General features: G+C 35.9%; 1 protein-coding gene across 1 annotated transcript; it reads left to right on the plus strand.

Moving 5' to 3' along the window:
• The first annotated feature begins 11,180 nt into the window (after positions 1 to 11,180).
• Positions 11,181 to 19,784, plus strand: LOC138320108 (uncharacterized). Its single transcript, XM_069263178.1, has 3 exons — positions 11,181 to 11,525; positions 12,777 to 13,008; positions 15,546 to 19,784. The coding sequence occupies exons 1-3, from the start codon at positions 11,248 to 11,250 to the stop codon at positions 16,122 to 16,124; spliced, it is 1,089 nt and encodes a 362-aa protein (XP_069119279.1). The 5' UTR covers positions 11,181 to 11,247; the 3' UTR covers positions 16,125 to 19,784.
• Positions 19,785 to 22,008: the final 2,224 nt, after the last annotated feature.

A 22,008-nucleotide genomic window follows, 5' to 3' on the forward strand; every position in this document is an offset into this window, starting at 1 on the left:
AAATTAAGAGGAGCAGAAACTACCACTATTATAGACTTTGGTGTGTCTCGACCAGGGGACAGAACCAAGAGCCATTCCTCATAGGGGCGAACGCTCAACTAAAGGCCAAAAGTGGGATGGTGTCAAGGTAGGCATTAGGAAAGAAGTCGGTTAGGAAGAAGAGAAAAGATAAGATCATAAATTTAGTCGCCTTTTATGATCATGCAAAAGGGGAAGCACGAGCATTCAGTGGAGGCAGCAGGCAGAATTCTAACATCCTACTTCTAGTACAAGTGTTGCTTGAGATTATCTCATGAAGCAAAACCATTAGATTTGTTAAAGCTTAGATACAAGATAGAACACATGCTTAACTAGGTCACTGTGATTTACTTCTTCAATTTCTCATCAGTTTTCGATGAAAATTTGAAAAAATGTAATTTCTACTCTATTATTTCATTAATTAGTATTTAAACATAAGTTTTCACCCTTTGATCTTTGACCTCTAATATTACCAGAAAAACTCTGATGTTCTGTATGGCAAACGGTATGCAGCTGACCCTAGGGAATCTCCATACAAACTGTTTTGTTAATCACTGAGTGGCCGTAAAACTGCCTAACGTGATACCCATCTTTTGCAATCAACAAAAATCTTCTAACAAATGACAGTGTAAAGAATTGAATAAATAAAAATGTTTGTTTCTCCGTTTCGTTATTGGTTAATGACGGTCGAACGTATGTCTTCATTAACTCATTATGGTTTCCAGATGATACCTTGAGAACGATTGCTGAATTTGGTTGATATTTCATACAATTTTTGGTTACGAGGTAACACATACTGGGGTTGAAATAATAGACAAACATAGACAGAGAATTAAAAATTAGGCTTTTATTGCAATTACTTTTCAAGATATTTGAATTTGAAAATTTTCATGGCGGCCATCTTGAAAAAATGGCCGCCAAGGCCGCCACAGGTGAAATCTCGTAGGGGTCTCGGTCTAAAAATATTTGGAATGAGCCATAGTAACTGTGTGCCAAATTTCATACTTGTATCACAATGTACACGATTCGGCCAAAAAAACAGCCTTAAGCCTCCGGACTATAAGGATCAAAGGTAGCAGTGTACAGTTAGACCGAATGGCCATGGTGAGATTTTTATTAAGCAGAAAGCTCCTGTTTTATTATATGCATGAAAATTAAAAAATGTATATGTGCTAAAAATTGGTGAATTCAATCTAGAGACTTATATGCAGGCTTCACATTTGCATAAAGAAATTCAACAAAATGGGTTCGAGATTAATGGTTTAGGGGGTATCCGAATGTGCGTCTAAGACGGAAAAACTCAATTCTGTAGCAGCAGAAATTGATAGCCACGGTACGAGGTAAGATTGCTCAAAAGTTTAATAATATACCTATGTCGAAATAGGCTCAGTTCCGCTATCACGACAGTGATGCTTGGTTTTAAACTGTATTCAAGAAAAAAAAATTCTAGTAGAGGGGGTGTAATTTTGGGTTGAAAATGCCAATTTTTGTGCAATTTTTTCAAAGAAAAAAATTTGGTTACCATGGTTTTTACAGGCTCACAAAAACAACAAAATGCAGACCTCTCCAAAATGAACTCTGCATGACAATTGCAAATGTTGTGTAGATTAAAAATATATATACTTTTATATAGGTGTTGTTTAAGGTTAAAAAACTGTGTGTACATGATTAAAGCCTGCACATTATTTTGCTGAATTTTTCAAATCTACTGTACACTGCTACCAAAAGGTCAACGATAAAGGTCACAAAATTTTCTTCTCCTTTGACACCGCCTCACGTTTGGCCTGCAGTTGAGTGCTCGCCCCTGTGAGAAATGCTCTGTCTCCCTGGCCGAGACACACAGTTTACAAAAGTGGTAGCTTTTGCTCCTGCTTGGCGCTCAGCATAACAGGGTGAGATGAATGGTTTTTTTTCCGTTGTCAGTATAGTATGACCGGGTGGAGTATGTTGTTTGGTGTCTTCAGTGGCATGCTTCAGGGGTATAGCACTAGAAAAAGGGAACAATACTAATATACCCCAGTCTCACCAACAGGTGTTCGTTTCTAATATAAGTATAAGTATAATACTGGGTCAAGGTCTATAACTCGGCCGGCCATATAACACTACCCAATTCAGAAAAAGTATGATTATTATCCAACCGTATAGGATATAATAATAGAAATACTCTCAATCGACAGCCAGATAATTTATCTTTAATTTGGTATATGATACAATATATATCATGCCGTATAAATGTCACTAGGTATCCAGAAACATCGGAAAACAGCCAGATTTCAACTGGTCGGACACTGGTGTCCTCCGATAAACACGCTAGGGCTCTAATGGGTAGTTCAAAAACCACTGCATGTCAACACTTCAGCTTCATAGGAATTAAAGTTTGGTAAAAAAACAAACTTAGGGGTATGTTAGTGTTTATCTATGTACCATCCATTTGCGCAATACAGCCTTTTGAAATTTCCGATTGAAAAAATGTGTGTCTCTAGCCGTCATGTTGATATGTGTGTAGTACACTTGTTTTCTCGGCGTTGATTGGTCAATTAATTTTCGAGAGAGCCAATCAACGCCGACAAAACAAATCTACTGCACACATACTTACATGGCGGCTAGAGACATAATTTTTTTCAATCGGAAATTTCAAAGGGCTACGTTAGGCAAATGGATGGTATTTATCCAGGGATTTACTAACCGGTAAGTTTGTTTTCTACCAAACTTTCATTCTTATGACGCTGAAGTGTTGACATGCAGTGTTTTTTGAGCTACCCAATAGAGCCCTGGCGTGTTCATCGGAGGACACCAGTGTCCGACCAGTTGAAATCTGGCTGTTTTCCGATGTTTTTGGATACCTAGTGACACATGATATATATTGTATCATATACCAAAATAAAGATAAATTATCTGGCTGTCGATTGAGAGTATTCCTATTATTATATCCTATACGGTTGGTTAATAATCATACTTTTTCTGAAATTGGGTAGTGTTATATGGCCGGCCGAGTTATAGACCTTGACCCAGTATTATACTTATACTTATATTAGAAACGAACACCTGTGGTCTCACAAAACACACACCCGCATTTAATACACGCAACAAAAGCATGCATGGGAGGCCGTCCTTACATGACCCTGGCTATTAATAGGGCGTTAATTTAATCAAACAAACAAACATTTTTTTCCACTTAATGTTGGTTTTAAGGGATGATTTATAAAAGACTTGCTGCATTTTATTGAAAATCTTTATGTCAATGATAGTTTATAAGATGACAAAGAATAATGCTATATTTAGATTTAGGGCATTGTAACTGAAATATAATATTTCTGGCAGGTTTTGGTATCCGGATGATAAATTTATAAAGAATCGATGTATTTATTTTATATGATCATAATATGGTATGATGTATCATGGAAGGTGAATGTATTGCTGGTGGTAAGGTCATCTACAAAAAAAGCACTGTTGCTAACACAAAATTCCATTTTGGTTTCCAGACAATATTTTTCGAAATGATTATCGATTTTATTATAACAATATGTAAAAGCAAAGCCATATTGTTGAAAAAGTTTTCATTGTTTTCAAATATTTTTTGCTCATTGAAGAAAAGCATTGCTAGCAGCCTAGCACTCAGGTAGCTTCATTTCTCTAAAATGTATTTTCAAAATATCAAGATTAAATTTGAGCTTTGTTATTGTAGCACTATAAAGAGGGCAACAGGTACAAGAAGAAACAACATGAATATACCACAGTCTCCCAAAACACGCACCTCGCACAACATACCTGCAATACATCGCATTGGAGGCACGTCCTTAATGACCATAGCTGTTAAAGGGACGTTTTCAATCAAACAAACAAATCATTGTTTTCCAATAGCTTGTAGCTACAAAATATTTGGGGCTAGTTGCAGTTTCGTACTCAAACTGTTTTCTCCTAGGTTTATGGTTTGGAACCACTACCAAATCCCCGCAATAAAGACTTGATCTATCGTGGATTAAACCGTTGTATTACCCTATTCACAGTCCTGCAATTATGTAATAAATACGAAATTGAATATATCCAAATTAATGTCTAATTATTCCGTATTGGCGTATTTAAATAATTCTCTATGACACTTTCGAAATTTGACACGCTTTATGGACAAGGAGTGGTTTTCATGCGTCAATTATTTCATCAAATAACGTCGGTATCTGATTGGGATGTCATCATTTACTTACCTAGTGATCTATATGTGTACAGTTAATGTATAACTACTCGATTTCGCCACATGTCGTGAAAATCAATACAACAAATACGGTTGTATAGGACCTCTACTCCCCTTCCCTATGTACACATCGAGAATGTTTCCCCAATCAAACCAGAGTACACAGGGAGAGCAGAATCGGACAGTTGCTAACGTAAACCTATTGTTAATCTTAAAAACGAACATAGTTACAAAACCCTTGTCTGTCAATATATCTATGTCGTGTATTATTGACAGATAAGCTTTGTACACGTGCTTAAAACTACATTTAACGCAATAGTGTTCTCGATGTTGGAGTGTGAAAGTTTTAATGTGGTATTCGTTAAGTCGCTGTGCACTTCATTGAAATAGTAATTAAGGATTGTCGAGCTAAAATAGCAACTGTCCCAAATTGAATTTCATTTTAAGAATAAATGGCAGTTAAATTGCTTAGAACTTTAATCCTTTAAACACATTTGGTTTAAGAGGAAGTATTGTTGTAAAATTGTTAATTAGTAAACACGAACTTCATTCTACAATTTTACAATAATTTTAAATACACCGACAGTATTATGACATGGATCTTTACTGATCAAGGGAATATCACATTAATTACTTTGTTAATTAAAAAATATACACAGTGAAGATGAACGGCTGAGAATTACCAATACCTCTCAGAACCTGTATAAATCACAGGTAAATATCGGGGTACTTTATGATTTGATTACTCAGATTCGTATTGTTATGTAGCACAAAATCCATCGTATCTACGTAAGCACGAACAATAAACAGGTATCTCCGGAGTGATGGGAACAATAGTACCTCCAAACACAAAATACACTTTCCGAATACACCATCAAACAATTAAGCACATGCACTATTCAATTCATTGACGTTTACGAATCCAGTAATTGACGTTCACGAATCCATTGATTGGCGTTTTACGAATCCTTTCTTAACAATCACGAATCCATTAATTTGTTAATACAGTAAAAGTGAAACAGAATCGCATTTGACAACTAGCATATAAAAACAATGTTCCATCATTTGTCCGATGGGTGCTGTAACTTTTATGAACACAAAACGGTAAAGACGTTATTACAGCAAAAAAACATTAAGTGCACCAGCACATGAACTATGTTCCTTTCTTTAGAAGTTCTTTAGTCAGTGCTTGTTTCTGGTATGTTCGTTCCATTAACCTTGACATAGAATCTAAAGAAGACATTTCCCGTTGACCCCGAAACTGTGCTGATTGACCCGTGTGTAATCTTGAGTCCATCACTTCCGTTCCTGCTCGTTGAAGAGTTTTACGATGCATCCGGTACGTTTCGTCCGCTGTCATTCTGTGGTCATGTGGTCGAAGTATAGAGCCCCTATCCAGATACATCGGAGCCCCTTTGGGAACTACATTGACAGACTCTGTAAAGCGGACTGTTCGGTAGTTTGGCTTGTTTCCCCTCCCTGGCTGTCCATCTTGTACTCTCATGGCGGCCTTTAGCGGTTTAGATTTTGGTTTAATGGTAGCGTTTTTAATAAGTCGGTCATTTGTATGGCCGACCAATGGTTTGTATTTAGCGTCTGATAGATAGTCAGGATCATTATCGATGGTATGGACCTGGATCCGGTGACCTGGAACGATTGGAAGAGCTTTGTGCGATCGAGCCGAATTCCGTCTTGACCACATTCCGTCACGTGCTAAATGATCAGTGCGCGTGGCATCGGTAACTATATCAGAATGGCGACGCGCGTGGGAACGACCCACTGAAGGTCTGTGTCTTAAAAGTTCCTCTATCTCTCGATCGTCTACCAGCAAATCTGATTTGCTTCGAAAGAACCATTTTGGCACAGGATTCCTAGACTGTCGAATATAAATAGTTGGGTCCCTATAATCCAATGTGTTAGTCGTTAGGAAATGCATTGACGGGCTTGTAGCAGCAGGTGCTGAGAACTTCGTAGTGACTGTAGCGATATCCTTCTCCTTCACTGGCTTCAGCGTGTATGTGGCTGCTGAGGATTGTCGCAGCTTGCCATCAAAGTTGGTTCCAGGAGCGAATGAGATCCTGTTCGCGATCGACAGCTGTGAGCCCCGCTCCTGCATGGTGCTAGTCGCTGCCATTGGATAAGCTGGCTACTGTTGTCGGAGACACACTATGTACCCAGTACAGTTATAGCGGGTATTTACACAGTACAAATCAAACCACGATCATTAATCGACAGAATTAAGTGCTCTCTTCGTGACGGACTGTTCTCAAATAATTGTTTAAATATCACTTATGACAAATTAGTTATAGTCCGCAGATTTTTACCGGCACTACTGGGTAGAGTGGAATTCTATACCCTTTAATTCATCACAATTATTGACAAAACCATTCCACTTGCACGACAAAGCACTGGTAATAACGCTATACATTTATCAGCGTTACGCACAGACAGGAGATCTTAGGACTCATCAGTGCCTTTTCTCTTTGGTCCAATATATCACGGGAAGCCATTGTCCAGTTATTGTCCAGTGTGACAATAGGGCTGGTCATAGAAACGACACGGTGTGTAGATTATTCATACCTCGGAATCTACATAACTTATATATATATAAAGTAGCAGGTGCCCGTCCGTTATACCTAGAGATAAGCTGTCACCACATAACTATCGGCCCATCACTGCGCCAAGCATATATCGGCTAACCATTCATAACTTGTGTTCTAACATTCATATCGCAATGTTTACTGTGGAGGATCTTGATCAACTTAATCTGTCGGCTGTTTAGGAATATCCGATCCGTAGCTAAATCCCACTAAAACATGTTTGGATGAGTCCGTGTCCCCGATGTTAAGCTTGTCGGACTAAAATTCCCAGATGTAAACCTAGAGCTGTTGACATGTGCTATTGTCTGGACTCAATACCCAACACTGATACCAGTAAAAGGCAATGATAGGCAAGCAATAGACGCCGTCATGCGTACACGCCTACATATGTATATACCTATAGGTGTTTTTCTTCGTATATTATGAAAATAGACCTTATATAGCTATAGTGTTAATTGTGTTTTTAACTTGACAGTTATTATTCCTTTTATTTGTGTGGTATTAAACCGAAACATTTGATTGCAGAAACTCGAAGGTCAACATTTCAATAAGTTGGTAGGGTATATATATGTTTTGGCCATGGTCTACGGAAACCAACCATATTTCAGGTAATGTTAATTGTGTCTCAATTATAGCTGTTATTCGATGTCCTTCAAACTCGACATTTAATCAGAGAAACTATATTTGGCCCACATTCCGCAAAATACCAGGGCACGTGTATATAAACTTTTCTTTTTCTATTCAACAAAAAATAACACCTCTTGGTCTGTTAATAAATGACATAGCAATGTGACGTTCAACAAAAGCGTTAATTTAAACTAAACAGATTAGTCAATACTGGGCGATAACTACGCTGCCTAGATAAACTATAATATTGTTGTGCTGTGGGCTTCGATCCAAAGAAATGCCATTGAGCAATTAAAATCTACTTCACTTCTGAACAATCAAATTTATTGGCTAGGCGTGAACGAAATCGGCAGTGAATCATTCATATCAAAACTTAAATTAAACAAATACAGTCTTAAAAACATACATCTGGCTTAATTAATTGACATTTAAAACTAGAGCTAGGCGTCTGAACTCTGAGATGAAGCAAACCAGTTGAGTAACTGGCACAAAATACCAGCCAACATGCCACAGACCAGCTACGTGCAGATTACTGCGAAAGCAGTGTTTATTCGGGATCAGATGCCTTTCTTTCTTCAGATTCTTAATTGATATAATATATTTTGTCCTATATCACTAGATTTGCATCACGTATTATCATAATTTGTCTGAAATTTACCTTGAAAGTAATCATGTACATCACATGGATAAGTCTTCTGAGAACCACATATTGTACGCCCACGTGTCTCGATTTTGTTATTTACGTGTAGTTCCGCATTTGCATTTCCTTGTGATATGTAATAGAAAAGGATTCTACAAGGACACACAGAATACCGCATTCTCCCAAACCGTACACGCAGTCATCCAAACAAAACAATCGCACACCGTATAACACGAAATATCCGTGGGCACTTATTTTTATGGTTTAGAACGTTAAAAGTATTTCGTGTGTAAAAATATCCGTTCTGAACTTTTCAAAGTGTTTCGTGTGTAGAAATGTTCGTGGTTGTCAGTTGCATTGGCCTAGATATTCTGTAGCACTCAGTGACGGGGTAAAAAAATAGGGTGGTCGGGTACCCACAACAGACAAAATATAGATGTTTCATCCGGAAGCAGTCCCACGTCTAATTGCAATATATGTTTAAAAATGCTTAAATACAACGTATGTATTTCTATTAAACCTATGATAAGTTGTGTCTAAAAACTAATTATGTAGTTCAAGAAAGTATTCGACGTTTGGAATATACATGTACATGTATAAAGTAACGACTCTCTAGCTCATGTGATTCCATTAATGGGAGCAAGATAGTATTATCAAGTTAATAAAATATACTTATTTTTACAAATATGGGTCTTTCTGAAATTTATACCACTCACAAATTGTATTTGTCGTCTGTGAGCGGACTATTAAGAATGGCTATGTACATGTATGGTCATGACTATAATTGAAAACCTACAAAAATTACTTGTAGCAGTGCTACGAGAGATTTTTCCGAAATTAAAATTTACGCAATATCTCGTGGAAATCGTGCTTGCTGTAAAACTTTGCCAAATATCTTTGCGGATATAGGGTATCTCGCTCACAATTACACTGACCTCGTGCTGTGTACATTGTTTTTTGTAGCGCACTCCGTTACACCCTACAGTTAGAGTTGAAAACGTAATTGAAATTACTCAAAGGTAAACTTCCGCCCATCAGGTGTGTGTTATGGACAAATGACGCTGTAGGTGGGTTTCTCGAGTCGATTAAAAACGCGCATACGAACTGGTTGAAAAAACTATCCACGTGATTTGTGGCCTCGAAACCATACACTATCAAAGGGAATGTTAAACGTACCAAGGTCCCGGGAAAAAAATACCCAAAATAATAGCTAAAAAAGAGCTTTTATGAAACATGGGTGTAATTTTTCAGAACCCAAAAGAAAAGGTTAGTATGCTTCCGTGAGATAAAATAGAAAAGGATTCTACAAGGACACACATAATACCGCATTCTCCCAAACCGTACACGGCAGTCATTCCCAAAATACATGCAATGCGCAAAAATCCGTGAGCACACAAGGCGCTCATTGTAACGAGACGTTTTTTTTAAGGCAGACGCCGCGCCGCCCAAAGGCTCTTACATGATAATGCTCCAGCCACACAAGGCGTCTCATTTTGAACGGAGTTTTTTTTAAGGCAGAAAAGGTCACTGTCCTCCCCCACCCTGCATATTCACCAGACTTGTGGCCCCCTGTGACTTTTTCTTGTTCCCCAAACTAAAATTTCACCTGTCTGGAACAAAATATAAATCAAGAAATGCCCTTGCTCTGCCATTTACCAGTATCTTATGAGTACGAAAACTGTTTCCAATTGTGGATCGATCGGTTGAAACGATGCATAAAATGCAGAGGGGGAGTACTTCGAGGGACAGGACAAAGTAAAATGATGCAGAATTACTTCTATCACAGAGAAATCACCAAAGTAACAATAATTTTGGAACACCCCTCGTAAGACCAATTCGTACCCGGCCGAAAGGTATAGTAGGCCGGGTACGTATATTCGTTCTAATAGAAGGGACGTTGTCCTTATAAATTAATAGACTTACCGTCAGTAAACTGTTTTTTATTCAACCAATGATTTATTATAAGACCATAATGATGGTTGAGAAACCGGTTTAAAATTTTGACTCATTTCTATTTTTTGATATTTAGACTCATCATATAGCGAAATCTACAACATGCAAGAATGTTTATCCCAATGTCCCCATGTCGTCCATTGTCGCTTTCACAAGACTCATTCTTGCGCTTCTTATGGTGGAAATGTCATTATGTACAACTCACCGCAAAGTTTCGAAAAGACACATTTACTCACAATTGCGTTTTTATGGCGCGATGTCAATTTTCGCATGCAAAATTGTGCTTGGTATGGCAAAAAAAAAAATCGCTTTTTACTCGAAGCGTATTTTGCGTTTTGCAAGATGCGCTTGTCGCTCATTCGTTAACAAAATTTATATGTTTTCATTGCATATTTACCATGTTTCCGGCTTTACATTACGTGATTAGCAAATCGATAGGTATCTGGCTGAAATAATTTCTACTGAGTTTTGATATGCAGAAAGTCTATTTGTATATCATAACAATATGACGTTTAGATCTCACGGTTAATTTTATTTATTGTGATTTACACTCTTTAGTGGAGATTGCTAAATGTATGTAAAAACGCGATAACGTATGTGTGCCAAATGCAATACACAAAACACCGGTATACTATTTCATTAATATTCTAAGATATTTCAATTATTTCTTTTAATGGATGATAAACTGCAATATTTTTAACTTAAATGACCATGACTATTATGATCTGCTAATTATATATATAAGAAGTGTGTTGGTGACCAGTGATCTCCAGCTGGCCCTAGGGACCGACTGACCTGGTCCTGACAGAAAGTTACTGGTCCTTACAAAGTTACAATTCATCCTTTGATTTTATACAGTAGCAAAGTAATAGTTTTCCTAACAAACATTTGCATATATCTGTTTTAGTATCGTGCGCTGCTATTTTTGTTTTGTATACTGTATATCTTTAGTAGTCTATCAGAACTGGACCAAAAGGTTGCCGGTCAAAGGACCAGTTGCATGGCAAAAATTGCCTGCCCTACTATAAAGTTGTCGGTCATGGGCAGACAGACAGGCATGAAGCGATTAGATGTTGCACTATACAGTACAGTATCGGCGATCATGGTTGGCGCCAAAACTGGATTATCGTTCTTGGTCGAACGAACGCAAGGTGTCGTTGTCAGCATCCGCCATATGTATTGAGAACTGTCACCGATGTCAACATTGTGCTATTAGAATAATGACTTACGATTTACCTGGTGTGTCCTATATGGCACTTTATATAGTGTCCATGCACATAGTTAGCAGTAATTCCAGGAGCTCAACAGGCGCTAATCATTGGAGACTTAATACAGATGAAGGTAAAGTTGTCCAAGCCGAGGAATCAGAAAATGAGGGATTCGCAGAAGATGGATTGATGACAATTCTTACGCGTAAAATTACTGAGAATGGTGAATGGAGAGTGGAAGACGAACAAAAACAATTACCTTGTGACAGAATAACAGATAAAACAGACAGGTACACGATACAAAGTTCGATGACGTTGTCATTTAGCTAAAATATGAGACCATGTGTGTAGATAATCTTAGTGCCTGGTTTCGGTTTCATCTCTTTTTTTTCATATCAAGAAAAAATAGTAGATGTAGCCGGTCAATAGACATACCTGTTATATTATAGACGGGTTCAAATATAAAACGTACATGATGTAGCCTGTAGGAATCTACATTATAATGATACTATAAAGTATTGTAAGAGGGCAAGAGTAATGTACGTACTAGCAGTCTGATTCGAACCCTCGACCCCAGATTACTACTGATCTGCCGCGCTATCGACTGAGCTAACGGGAAATTCCTCCTAGAGCAAAGCTCGAAGGCGACCATATCACTATGTACACTATATATAACTAAAACCTGCTTCACTATCGTATGCTGTCCCTCCCCCACATTTTCAAACGTGTTCACCCCTGAACACAAACCAACCCAGGTTCTCTCTCCAAGGAGGCTTACCAAAACTTCCACTTGGAGTGGTCTATGGCACCTAATGTAACAGGGCGAGAATATACGTAGTGTACTGCTAGCCTGACTCGAACCTGCAACCCCAGACTTACTGGTCCATCTACAGGCTGAACTAAAGGGAAATTCTCTCTTTATCTTTAAGTTAGAAGGCGACTGTATCACAATGTCAGGGCAAGAAAATTGTTTTGAAAATCACTTGCCAGAATTTAAGATTTCAGTCTTATTTTACCCAAAACAGGGTAATTAACATTAAAACCGAGCAAGTTTACACAGATTTACACTTTCACGTGATCATGCATGTTTTACTGGTCTCGGGCCATCGGACCTGGGATATTTCTTGCCCTGAATGTACACTATATACAACTAAAACCTGCTACAATATTCTTACATTTCTTTGTCTAAGGACCATCAGCGACTAAGTCACTTAACAGCCTGCAACAAACCATATCCTTTATAAACTCAACCATAAACCAATTCTTGTGGTCGCCAATACAAGTAATATTCTTACCATTGCATGTGTATTTGTATAAAATTCTGTGAATAAAGTCATCATCTGATGGAAGTCGCTATCAATAACCATGCAGTTTTCCACAAAAATTGTTTGAAAATTCATGTGTTGCCAATGGCGATACTTGGTACTTGGCAAGAATTGATTGCTGACCAGTATATCTAATTAAAAATATTGGATTAATGAACAAGGTGTCAGAATTGATACTAATTTTGTGAGTAATTCTTTGATTTATTTCATTTATAGGACTGTTGTAAGTCCAATAGAAAGTAAACCTCCACCAGAAAAGAAAAAACTGACATGTGGAAAACCAGTAAACTATACACAATATGATCATTTACGAGGGATTGCGAACAGGAATGAACACAGTCACATCCCAGAACCAGAGGTAGCCATGATGTTTAGGAGAAAAGGAAGTAAAACCTCCGAAATAGATATGACTGAACTAGAAGAAAGACTGAAGAAATCAAAGAAAGAGGTATGATTGCAGTTGATTTTAATTATGAGTTCAAACAATTTCATGGATATTTTTATTTATTACATCTTTTTATATGTTTTCAATGTTAAAAGAGTATCCAGTTATGTCAAATTATATCATTGTTCAGTGATTTTTCTCCCTATATAACTGGGGGGGTAGGTAAACGACCCCATTCACAATGCCAAACCCCACTATATTTTCCCAACATCAATGAAAAATTCCCAAATGGAATTGCTGAGAAAATAAAAAGCTGTCCTGATAAAAGTTTGTTTTGTTGATGCAGTACAGGTCCATGTAAAAACAGCATGTAACATCAAATAGCTTTACAATACTTGTAATAGATTACCTCTAATATTTATTGAAGTGTTTAAAACAACAATATTAATATAGCTAACATTTTGAGAGCGGTACAGTAAAAACGTTTTACAGTAGTGGGCCTACCTGTGTTTGTACATGTTCCTCGAAACGACGTCCTATACATTTGAAAATCTCTAAAATCCGGAAAGAATGAACATGGAACTATGTAAACATCCGTGTATTCAAGAAATTTCAAACGTGAACTGATTAAGTTAGAACTCAAGTGATCACAAAATTGAAGAAACTCTACTGTTTGTCACACCTCCTTGACACAGGCGGTTTGAATCGGACGCGCGGTCACAACTACGTTAAATTATCCTGCCACGTTATGAATTGTGTAAGCGTGTGAAATCATACGAAGCAAAATATTAAAAACCAAACTGCTTTGCACCATGGTGTTTTTAACAACAGATAAATAAAATGATTTGTAGTTCCATACCGGGAAAACCTCAGATATATGCTTCATCAGACGGAACTCATTTTATTGGTATGTTCATTGATAAATTGGCGGGAATTTTTTTTTTTTTTCCGCCCACTTCAAGTGGCTGTTCGAAATGCCTGTCGGAACCAAACGATATAATTCAATTTTAGTCTTATAAATGCCATAAACACTATTAAGGGTAAATTTTGAGCTATGAAAATAATAGTTAAGACTGTAAATATAAGGATTAAAGTCTCTTTCTGGGTGGTTCTATCGAAGGATAAAGTTGAGTAGGGTATCGATATTTGTTTCATGGACCGCTTCGCGGTCCATTCCAAATATCGATACCCTACTCAACTTTATCCTTCGATAGAACCACAGAAAGAGACTTTAATCCTTAAATAACACAGTTATACAATATTTAATTACCTATAACAGCAATGTTCAGTAATGGGTAACTTTTCCCTAAAACCGATCTTTTCGCGATTTAAAATTCCCAATTCGTGTCAAAAATTTTTTTTCCCAAAATACCCTGAAAAATCACTGTTGTTTTTCCAATTTAAAGCTGATAAAAATACCATCATATGTCTATATGGTAAGTTTTTGTCTACTTTGTAATGACATCACCTGTTTAATAAGACCACATTTCACACTCTTGGGTTCACAAATAGCCTATTTTAAAATTTTAATACAATTTTACCAATGTTTTAAGACCACATGGTTTACGACCAATGAAATATAAAGACTACAAAATTGAAATTTATCCTGTACATAGATATAATCTTCAGATCATTTTCAATGCATACAGCGAACAATATGGGTGGTCAGTTGCCTAGCTTGACCAGGAAAAATACTCCTCTAAAAAATAGAGTGGAAGTCAAGCTTTACATAGAACATGACGTATTTTTTTCCAAAAACGAGGCCGCATCAACAAACGGAAGCGTGCCACAAAAATGTCAGATAGAAGTGAGACAGTCTTGACACGGCCATGGTTTAGTTAAAAAAAAACCCAACAAAAAATCGAAGTGCGATGGACTGTTTATACATATCATATAATCTAAAACACTTCATGTTACTTACATGAGCTCGCTAGCTTTGTACACCAAATATACATGTAGTTAGTCTGCGGCTGTTTGTGCGCAGGCATATGTGTTGAATTTAACTCACCACTGTGCATTGCCGTTACACGAGTCCCAACAGATTCGGGCAAGTTCCACTTGATGATGTGGCTTCTGTTTCTTCTATTGTACATGCCATCTCTGAATTTACTTCCCTATAGATATCCTAGGACGCTACCGAATCCAATTATAATTTCCTCCAACTTTCTTGCCGATTCAGATATCATTTTTTTTTATCTCACCCACTTTCCGTTTCAGCATTTTGTTTACTTTTAGTGCGTGACAATGCGCATGCGCGAAACTTCGAACAACACAAATCCATCGCAGCTTCATTTGCATATTATTTTGTCTGACGGACACGTAATAAAATCAAGGATTTCCTTCATTATTTTGTATATTCAAGACACAATTTGTTCGAATCTCAAACGCATAAAAAAATTAAATTGAGGTATTTTATTATGTTTTTTCCATCTTTTCTTCCGTTTATCGCATTTCACAAAAAAAATAATTTATTTGGTTGGGCGAAACCTACCTTTAAAGACCACATGGTTTACGACTACTTTCTTTAATTGTTCATGGTCTTTATAGATATAGGCTTGAGTTAATGACTCTATGATTTATTGATTTGTCTTCTTTTCCAGAAACCTAAATCAGTTCAGACTCACAGTCAGATTGGAAATTTTTGGAGAATAAAAGGCAACAGTTTGTACGCTATAGAGTGTTTCCGGAAGGCCTTGTCTATATCCCCCAATAATCCTGAAGTTTTACTCTACCTAGCCCGTGTTCTGTTTAACCTACAGTATTTAGATGATGCTATATTTCTAACGCGACGATCACTTGTAATGCAGCAGCCTAACAGTGAGAACTCATGGCTCCAACACTACACACTGGGAGAAATACTAAAAGCTTACGGACATTACCAGGAGGCTACGCTCCATTTTAGACATTGTTTAGATTTGAACCCAGGGTATCAGCCAGCTGAAGCCCACCTCCGGGAGATGGACGGCTCACCTAACCCTTCTGTCACACAGTATACACTATTCATCATCTTGTTTCTGGTGCTGGGTGTGATTTTTGGGGTTATCACTTCTATTGAGGCAAACTTTGAGGACACCAGTGAGGTTAAAACACAACGGCACTTCAACAGAGCAATGGCAATGCGATCAATTAAACTTGGCATCAACCCACGTCTTATAAGGATGAGGAAGATGAATTGCTAAATAACATACATGTAACAGAATCTGATGCTGTGGACCATGGTACGATTTTATGGCAAATTGAGATTGTTGGGAATTTAGGTAAAACATAGTACTACATGTATGTGATATTAGTTTACATTGACATTGAATAATGATGACTGAAAATAGTTTTAACTTCTGATTCATGAATTTATTATTGGAATTTGCTGTTACATTGGTATTTGATGAGCTCTATTGCTACTGAACATCATTCAGTTTTTTTTCTCTGTAAAAATTTAAGAAAATAATACTTTAGGTTAGTAAAGGTTGTCATAATTTTACTATTGAAGATATATATAAACATATTTCAGCATAATTCTGATTATAAAGTATACTCCACACTCTTAAGCTAACCATTTTCCTAATGTTTGTAGTCTCTGCACTAAAGACCAAAATGACTATTTTTGTCTGAGTTAACTCCCCTTTTTCATTGTCATTTTAATTTGGAGTAATCTATGAATTATATTACAAGTTTGTTATCCATAGCTGTTTATCTAACTTTTGTATTCATGATATTATTTAAGAATATTACTTATTATCTAGTGATAGATTATATAAATTCACTGAATAATTGCCAGGGGAAAAGCATTTAAAGTGCATTGCTTAAAAAGTGTATGAAAGAAGAATAAGAAATAGAACAAAAATTTTTATACAGGTCCTGGGGGTAAAATGAAACAACTAAAACAATGTAATAATACAATGAGGTTGAAATGAAAGCTGCCGGTTGCAAGGTGAGCCTTGTGTAAGGGGTATATATATTCATATGATATGTCTAATCTTGCATAATTAGCTGTGAATGCCAAGTAAAATGATTGTTTCTATAGCTCAAAAGCATGATTGTTCCTGTCGCCAAAAAGCTTTTAATTTTCCGTTTTTATCAGAAAATATAAAAAGAAGTTCCTTTGTTTTTATTTCAATGAAAGCTAATGAAGTCTTTTAACATTGTGAAATCTGTATTCAACAGATATATCTATGTGGAAAAAAACCCATATAGACTCCAAAGTATAACATTCTAGCTGTGGGTTCCTATTACTACTATGTATTGAAGTATTTGAAAAATATTTTACTGATGCAAAATTAGCAATTTGAAAAATGTAAGGATGTAAGTTAAAACAAGAAAATAGAAAAAAAATCAAAGGACAATAACGTGTAATTTCAAATTAGAGAATATTCAAAGTACCCTTAAATTAGCACAGGGCACTCTTTAAGACTGGAGATTTACTGATGTCTTGCTTGTTACCTCCCTTGCTAACTGGATGAGATAAAAGATATAGATTATATTTCAGGCTATTTGATAGTTGCTACGTCTTTGGTCATTTAGGCATGTTTCACAAGATGTGGTCTTAGAGAGGAACAGTTTTTAAGGTTTACTCATAAATGTATACATGTATATATTTTTGCCCCCCCCCCCCCCCTTCCATCCCCCAGACACATTTTTAGCATGCTGGTTTGTTAAATCCTCTATACAATATTCTTATGTTTGAAATTAATTTGTTCAATATTTTATCTTTTTGTTTTGTTTGTTTTTTACTATTATCCTATATCTACGTATATAATCTTGAATGTCTTCCAATCTCGGTGGTTGTATACATATATACTGGTAATATGTAATTGTCTCAAAATTGTTAACACCATGTAACGGTTATGTTATGAATAACTTGCAGTAATATGAAGTGCAAATTCTGATAGTGTTCACTACATTCATAAACCTTGTTTGTTGTACAATTTTAGATGTAAGATTAATATTGGTCACAATAATAAATTCTCCTAAAGATGCTCCACCGCTGACAAATGACATTTTCAGGTATCAAAAACAGGAGTAGAAGAAATAGTATATATTTCTTCAGTTACAAAAGTTACTTACTTTACACCATTATCACCATTGAAAAGTTTGAGCTTTTCATTTTACTGCAATATAAAGATATTAAAAATGATTAATTGCATCCCGAAAAAAATTTCGTGTCACTATGTCCTATGTGGAATTAAGTACTGATTGAGCAAGCATCAAAAGCAAAATAAATTATCCTTTGTGTTAATTAGACATATACACAATTAAACACCAATTATTGTTAAATTGGTGAGTATCGTTTATGCTCTGTCGGCGGTGGAGCATCTTTAAGTAAGGGTTTGGTATGTTGACGAATTCATAATGTTTCAAACCTCTGTACTTTGAATGCAAAGTTCTATGTTTTCCTGATAATGAATAGCGAAAGCTCTCTTGTCTAGATCTATGTATATTTAAAAGTGACATATCCAGATTTCATGTCCAAATGTACAAATGCACTGTATGCAGGTTATGTTGTAGTGGAAAAGATATATTTAAAAACTTTGATGACTTTTAATTGTCAGAAGTGTAATACCTTTTCCACTATAAAAGTAGCTATAGTGTAAGTTAATATTTAACACAGAGTCTAGATCTGTGTCTTATATTGATGATTATATAAAATTGAAGAGAATCAAGATTTATCTGGCCAGGTTCATTGATGCCAAGGGCTAGGGAATTTAAAAAATAGCCAATGAAATCAAAGTGGCAATCTGTCATTATTAGAAAAAAATAGACATGTCAAAAGTATTTATTTCCATTACGTTATTGACAAGTCGTATGGCATGAGTAATAGTTCTGGACATAGTTTTTGTCTAAAGTCACTGTTTGTCGACTTGGATTGTTATACAAGCTATAAAAATTACATCTCCAAACAGCATATTATTGATATAGCTGTGACAGATTGATGTATTCCATTGATCAAATGTAATATTGATTTCCTTGGCTTTTTATATCGCAACATTTGCTTGCTCTGTTTATTTATGGCAAAAATTTTAAAAGGAAACCGTTATGTTTCTGGTATCAATCAAGTATTGTGTTTTTAGTGTAATTTCAAAACCATTTGCATGTATTTTTAATCAAAGTAAATTGTTAAATATTATGTTGAATATTATACTGTTTCTTTTATTAAATATAGAACAGGTCAGATCTATAGACTTTATAATGTATTACTTCCCTTTTGAGGTACAAAAGCTATCTACCCTGCCAAATCTTTTGTCAATTTTTTTTCAGTCTTTGTATATTAGAGTTATCTACTCTTGTGAATTGTGTGAATACTCACTCTCAAGGGGAGGTAACTCTATTATATCCAAAGACAAATTATCACCTGCCATGTGATGTTATCGGGTTACTAGTAAATCTAGTAGATTCAAATCTTGTTTTCCAGTTAAAATTGCTCAGTATATTAGAACCAGGTGGAACCCTTCTACCAAATGTCATTTGTTCTACCCAAACTTGCTAGCTAATTGCATCTTCTACAAAAGTGATGAGGATTGTGTATGACTAGTCGGAGATACTCTGACCCTCACACCAGACTTAAGACATTATAACAGATAGATGTCTTGGGTACATAATGTCAAAGTCTGGTGTCAAGGCCAGAGGAGTATCTCGGGCTATTGTATGACATACATGATAAGGCTGCAAAAGTGACGAGGTATAATTTTGTTATTTTACCCAATAGGATAGTTGTTATGTTTATGCATTTAAGTACAGACACCCCATTTTAGGGTAGACCTGTAAAGGATGCTTTTGTTTGACTGGTGCCATGTGTCAAAGAAAGTCCCAAAGTTTGTGGACATGATATTAAACAATTCAATTAACTTTGGACTTCTGTCGTCTTTACTTTACAAGCGAGTTAAAATTATGCCATATTGTGATATCTGCTGTTTCATTGCCATTAGATTTGAGTTCAATGTCGATGACAATCAATGTGTAACTTCATCGAATTATTTTGATGAGTAATTACAATAAGACGACGTGTACGATTTTTTTTCAGACTATATATAGGTCCAGATGGTTTAATATGAAGGCATGCCAAATCCGGATCCTATATTTTCTCCATTAGCTTTCTGAAGTAGCATTTAAAACGAAAATTAGAAATAAATGTTTATTTAGTCGTATTGTAAAAAAAATTGTTAAAAGTCTGGAACTGAAGAAAAATCGGTGTAATTGTTGTGAATCCCATGTTGTGCTCGTAAATTTCATAACTAAGAACCAATACATATACTTTATATGAAATATCAGCATGACTGGTACTTTCTGAAAGGAAAAAAAGGGGAAATTAATAAAAAAAAAAAAACAGTGATCAGGAAATTAAAGAAAGATCATTTTAGTGTTTTTTCTTTCGATAATCTTTTATAACGATCCCTTCAGAACCTAATGAGAAATAATGGAAACAAAAAGTCAAAGATGGTCTTCTGCATCTTTTCTGGGCATCAGTAATGTTGTTTCGGATCGGTCTGAATATTAAACAACTGAAATTTCTAAAAATTACTTCCAATAGTATCTTGATAAATAGAAATAAAACTTACGACGTATACCATAGACGACCCGATGATTAATTTTTAAAAACAAGTTACTGGAAGAACAACTTGGAGAATTCGTATATCTATTCCATTTTAAGGGTTTCAGAGACCTGGTGATTCCACAAAACCGATGAAAAACGGATGGTAGGTTTCCGACCGATATAACGCTGTTTCCAGAGGCAAAATACTCAGTACTGTTTGTGACAAAAATGATGTAGAAGAGGATATGCCTTTTTAGGTCATCTGAGGTCTATGTTTGGCCGTCGTCGTGCGCCGTCACGTTCTCATTTTGAACTTCTTCTCAAGTTCGACAATATGTTGTAATTTTTCGGGTCGATCCGAAATCCAACATGGCGGTCACAGCCGCCATCTTGTAAACACATTTTGAATTTTTTCCCCAAGTTCTACAGGTGTGATTTAACTGAAACTTGCCTAAAATGATCATGACATGGTCCGGACAAAGTGTTGTTATTTTGTCGGGTCGATCCGAAATCCAATGTAGCCGCCACATCCGCCGTTTTGAAAACACATTTTGAACTTATCAAGTTCAACCAGTGCGATTTAACTGAAACTTGCCTGAAATGATCCTGACATGGCCAGACAAAATGCTGCTATTTTTCGGGTCGATCCGAAATCCAAGATGGCCGCCACAGCCGTCATCTTAAAAACATATTATGAACTTCTTCTTAAGTCCTACCCGGTGCGATTTGGCTGAAACTTTATTGAGAAAGTGTTGTTACATCTCTGGTTGACCCGAAATCTAACCATATCGAATTAATTTCCTATGACTATTGCCAATGAAGTTCAATGACCGGTAAAGCCCTTGGGCCTCTTGTGTATTACTGTGTCCTGCTTGTTCTGAATTGTGTAAAAAATTTATAAAAACATATTACCACAAACATCCAAAGGTGTATAAATTAATTATATAATTATCATCTAAAATTGTAAAGAGCTTAAGTTTGCAGGAGAAATATTTGATCCAGGCAACAGAAAAAAAGGAAAGAAAATTCTCATTAATCTACAGTAGTATATTGTACTCGAATATATTAGTTAATTTGTTTAATTCTCTAATGATGTCAGGATGATGTGCTTCAAAAGGTTTGCTACTGTTTTGTAAAATGGGTTGATTTGATTTTTTTTTGTAATGAGGTATTTATTCTCTCCAGGCACAGTGTCTCCATAGCACTTACAATTCGCAATCGAAGTTAAAGAAAAGAAATCAAAATTGATTAATTTCTTAATTGAAATGACATTGATGAAATCGGGATCTGAATATGATGTTAAATCTTTTATCACAATAAATCCAATTGCGTGAAGTGGGGTTTGATTTTGGAATTAACGATTTTATTTAAAGATGCTCCACCGCCGACAAATGACATTTTTTTCGCTATCAAAAACATGAGTAGAAGAATTAGAATTTTTCTTCAGTTACAAAAGTTGCTTACTTTACACCATTACTACCATTGAAAAGCTTGAGCTTCTCATTTTACTTCAATATAGAAATATCAAAAATAATTAC

Source organism: Argopecten irradians, chromosome 1, assembly GCF_041381155.1.
Source record: "Argopecten irradians isolate NY chromosome 1, Ai_NY, whole genome shotgun sequence".
NCBI lineage: Eukaryota > Metazoa > Mollusca > Bivalvia > Pectinida > Pectinidae > Argopecten > Argopecten irradians.